Genomic DNA, 5069 nt, shown 5'->3' with positions numbered 1-5069 from the left:
TTATCATGGCTGTAGAATAAGCTACTATCACTATCACTATGAAATTGCCATGTTTGAGCCACTCTATCCGCCCTCTTCACAGCTCTGACGCAGCAAGCAGACTTTTCTCCCAGGTCTATTCTACCCCCCTGCCAAACATTTTTGCATCTTTTCCAATGGATTAAATACAGGCATTCAACCACAACAAAAGAAATAAACATAATTCCTGCTTGGATATAAGTAAGCTTAATGTATTTCATAACAAAAATAAAGCATCTTCCTGTACTGACTCTCACATCTCCTCCTTGCACACATATATCCAAACCAAATACAAGACTTGACATCATTCAGATATACTGTAATATAATAAGAAACATGGATGAAAACAATAACATCGACTAAAAAAAAATGACTTTGAGATTGTGATGCTGATGGTTACGAAGAACCGGACCACACAGAACTCTTGCATGTCTCCAAAATCATTAAACATCTTTTTTGTTCTTTCTTTTGTACTGGAAGAGACAGAAAGCAAACGCCCACACATATAAATAGTTTGTAAGTAGTGGCGCATCTTTCTTTTCAAATTTAACTGTACATAGCAAGTGGGTAAAGTCACAGATCACCAGGGGTCTCGAAGAAGATATCCTCTTTACTCAGAGCAAACATCCAAAAACTAAAAAATGTTTGATACTCCATAGAGACTTTTGGAAAAAAACCCTCCATTTGTCTCTCTCTTTCTCTCCTTCCATTGTTTTTCCTATATCTCTCTTTTTTCTTCCTGTGTGTGCAAGAGTCATTCAAACAGGGCAGGGCACTTTTATGTTGACCAGCTGGAGGTCATCCACTGCTGTTTTGGAGTCCGAGCATCAGATTCCCACGAAAGCTTGATCCAACTGTTTCATAGCCGTTTATGTTGTGCGTCTTGTTCAAACAAAGTCTCAAAGTGTTCAACCCAAATCCCTTTCATCATCTCTCTTCGGCATCTTTCGGCCCTGTCCGAGCTACAGCATCTCTCTCTTTTCTTCTTAATCAGCGGCAGTTGTCTGGGTAGGTGGAATACCACAGAAGAAGTCATCATCACTGGTTACTGTTTTTTTTTAAAAAGCACCTTTGGCATCTTATTTATTTTTGTTTGTTGTCTATTTTCAGTCTGTCGTCTTAACACAAAAGTTTGTCTATTAAAACGAAGGTTGCATGGCAGTGGGGAAGAGGACAGAGCAGGTCTCCTGTTGGTGGCATCCACTATTTAGGTCCCTCCCACGCTGAAGTCCCTTCTTCTGATTGGTCTCACCTCACGTCCACTGTGAGAGAGATAGAAAGCTGACATTAGTATCACAATTTTACAGACACATCACATGGGTTTCATCATGACAAGAACACAAATCTAATTAGATTGTTGCATTTTGTGCCCAATTGCATAATTTCTTCATGCATTTCAAACAAGCTGACACAACACACACAATACCCACAATGTTATGAATCATGTTCCTCAAGACAGTGATCAGATCAGACATCATTATGTCTAGTCAAAATATGTATCATTTTGAATGTATAAAAAACCTCTGTCAAGGGCAAGATCACCTTTGTGGTACAATTTATTTTACAAAACAATGCCTCTCTCTTTAACTTACAGACAAAAATGAGGGACGATAAATATTGGTGATGACAAGATGCTAAGGTGATGAAGGAGTGTCTTTTAAGTGGTGAAACAAACAGTGAAACAGTGGGTGTTACTGTATAACACAACAAAAACAGTGCACACAACCACACACAAGCACGACACTGTGACACAAAGCAGTTGTTTGCGGTGTGCATGCTCAGCAGGCCACACAAAATCAGCATGCAGCATTCAGGCACAGAGCATGGTACTCCTTTAGCCCTCCCTCTTCTCACACTGATTGGCTGTGATGTGATTGGTGAAGGTGATTGGCAGGCCCCCTTGTGCCTTAATTGGGCCATTGCAGTGCCAAAAGGTAAGAGGACGCTGTGGTGCTAAAGTCCTACCTGTTCACTTCACAGCTCTCCAGTGGACTTTGGGTATTGAGTGCAACTTTATTATGTCGCCAATAAATCCTTGCTGGGCCTTAGCTTTTTAGGTTTCCTTTTTTTACCTTTAGCCCTACGGTGGCCTGAAAACACAAAGTCAGGGAAGGGTGGATAGGAAGGAGGGTTAAGAGCAAGAAGCAGGGTTTATGATACAGGCACAACAGCCCTGGGACAGAAGCAGAGAGTGCAAAGATATGACACACTATAAATACTTCAGATGCCTTATCAGCACACATCAGCGCTTATCTGCTCCCAGGGAGAGAAAGGCTTCAGATCAAGGCACTGGCGGATTTACCTGCTGTCATGCCAAGCAGCCTTTGGACACCCTCCCTTAACACACAGACTTGCATACACTTTTACACACACACACACACACACACACATACACACACACATACATCCTCATCTAACAAGGCACAAACACACAAGCTTTACAGTTTTGCAATAGCAGGCCACCTCACAGGTGTGTCTGTCTGTTTGGAAGCAATCATAGAAAAAGGTCATCCAGTGCAAAGCCAAAGAGCCAGACAGAGAGAGAAAAAGACCATCAGACAGACATGAGGAAGGCAGGAAAGCACGATGATGCATGATGACATAGAGATGAGGGCGGGACTCAGCCATCAAAATCAGCCTCAGATCTTTCTGCAAAAAGTCAACGCTGGGACACTATATGTAATTATATAAAACGTATATATAATAACTTTGAGGGTCACATTTACCTGTTTCTGAATCTGAGTGCTCCACCACATGATGTTGTGACGTGCACACACACTCCAGGTGGTCTTCTAACCGCACAAAGACTTCTTTCAGTTTGGGTTTCCTCCTCACGTACTCCACCTTTGCTACCTGAAGAGAGGAAGAGAGAGACGGTTAGCTACAGAGCCAGCTCCAGCGCTACAATCACTCTTTGCCGTGCGTGTGTGTCGTCAATGAATGCACACACTCTTTGCCTACTGCTAACATCAAGAGGCGTAGCGCTGTGACTGATGACTCTTTCATAAACCGATTCATAAAAAATGCCAGCCTTCGCTTCGCCTCGCCGTGTTTGAAAGGTGACGGCAGCATTCCATAGAGGCTGATGCATTGGGTTCAGCTTGCTGTGAGCTCTATGTGCTGTTGATCAGGTGTGTAAATACTGAATGGAGTGTATGACCCTGTCCAAGCAAGCTCAAACAATGGGAGAGGAGATATGGAGGGTAGGGGGGGAGCAGTATACGCCCTTAGGCCCAGGAAAGGTTTACCCTGGCAGGAGAAGAGAGGCTGGGAGATCCCCCCCTGCTCCAGGCCTGGAGCATCCACATCCAGACAGACACACACCTAAACTCCTTCACCTTGTTCCAACATGTAGGCTGGTTTTAAACCACATTAATACTTCTTCATGGGCTAGGGAAAGTGTTGCTTAACATGTGCATGCAAGAAATACAGCTTACATGGTCTAATCTAAGCAGTAGAACCCCAGAAAACAGCCCTTTGAATCTAACAAACACAAAAGCAATGCAGGAATTCCTATCCTTCAGTCCAGCTAACACCCTCTCAGTTTAACACAACAGGGCTGACCTCCACTTCCCTCCCAATAGCTAATAATGAAAAGGACCAATCCTCGGAGGGTTATGAATAGGCTATGTTGATTAAAGCTTAGATGAAAGCTGAATAGAGAAGGTTGCATGGAGGTTATGATGATCTTGTTGTGTAACTCAGGGGAGGTGGCTACATGCTTTTCCCTCTCTGATGTGAGTGCCAAGGGCAGGTAACCTTCCCATCCACCACTGAGGGCCTGGGGGCCACATGGAAACAATATCCCCTGCTTCACCCATCTTCCTGGTCACTGCACGAGAGAGGATATTGGCCGACAATCTCCCAGCGCTCTCTGGTGTTATGAACAACACGGTTTTGCAGTCAGCATGAGGCTCACACATGCACAGACGGAGGGCCAAAACTGATGAGAGGCTTTCTTCCTCTATCCTGTGATGGCATACCGCCAAGGCTGGCTCTCAGTGGTGAATTAGTCATGCAGACAAACGAACGTACCAATCCCTGTCTGATAAAACAAAGTATATTGTTGACATTCACACAGCTAGAGCTGCTTCATGTCAGCGCTGTAACAATGGATGGAGGGTCATCTGGGGAGGCTAAAAACTGAAATCAGGGACCGACGGCACCAGCCGCTCTTTTGCAACAGTTTCTTTCCATGGAAAGAGGAGAAAGAGAAAGAAGAGAGGGAGTGAAAAGAGGGTAAGCAAGCAGAGAAGGTATGCAGTGAGCAAACAGAGGACAATGGTGTCTGGGTTGCTGTTATCGCGCCCTGACAGAGAGAGAGAGAGAGAGAGAGAGAGAGAGAGAGAGAGAGAGAGAGAGAGAGAGAGAGAGAGAGAGAGGGCAGGGAAGAACTGAGAGCAGGAAGGTGGACCATCACTCTCATTAGGAAACACGAGTGTGTGTGCGTGTGTGTGTGTGTGTGTGTGTGTGTGTGTGTGTGTGTGTGTGTGTGTGTGTGTGTGTGCAAACAGAGAGGGCTATTTAAGGAAGGGGGAGGACTGACCATGATCGTGACTAGCATTAGATGACATTCATGTGTTACCTATTAACATTTAGTTTCTGGGTCACTCACTGGGGAACTTTATTACACCAAAGCTGACAGAGTAGATAGAGAAGTTATCAAAGGTGTATTGTCATCTACCAAAAGTGCAGACAGTATCACAGAATGACGCGACTTTGCCAGAAAACCACTGGTAATATTTAATCAAAGGATTTGACTGAGAGATGAAAAATGCAGCGGCTCTGCTGTCATTAGTTACCGGAATCTGTGAGCTGAGGGGGGTTCAGAAGCAGCCAGCGGGAAGCCAAAAGAGTCAGCAATGTCTTGACATTTACTGCTGAGGCTGATTCTAATGACTAACACACACACACACACACACACACACACACACACACACACACACACACACACACACACACACAAATCCACACACTCTTCTGGCCAAACAAACAACTATTGACAGACAGATAAAGAGATGGGCCCCCTTAATGAGAGGCCCAGTGGTAGG

General features: G+C 44.5%; 1 protein-coding gene across 1 annotated transcript in view; it reads right to left on the bottom strand.

The window, feature by feature from the left end:
- Positions 1-209: 209 nt before the first annotated feature.
- pdgfab (platelet-derived growth factor alpha polypeptide b) overlaps positions 210-5069 on the bottom strand; it is a 19170-nt gene continuing 14310 nt past the window's right edge. The window contains exons 5-6 of the mRNA XM_029438562.1: positions 2745-2871; positions 210-1280 (exon numbers count right to left, since the gene is read on the bottom strand). Coding sequence (XP_029294422.1) covers positions 1267-1280; positions 2745-2871 — 141 coding nt within the window. The 3' untranslated portion in view covers positions 210-1266. The remainder of the gene's footprint in view (positions 1281-2744; positions 2872-5069) is intronic.

The sequence above is a fragment of the Cottoperca gobio genome, chromosome 8 (genome assembly GCF_900634415.1).
Source record: "Cottoperca gobio chromosome 8, fCotGob3.1, whole genome shotgun sequence".
Classification (NCBI taxonomy): Eukaryota; Metazoa; Chordata; class Actinopteri; order Perciformes; family Bovichtidae; genus Cottoperca; species Cottoperca gobio.
Note: the sequence above shows the minus strand (reverse complement) of the source record. Positions and strands in the feature narration are given on the sequence as shown.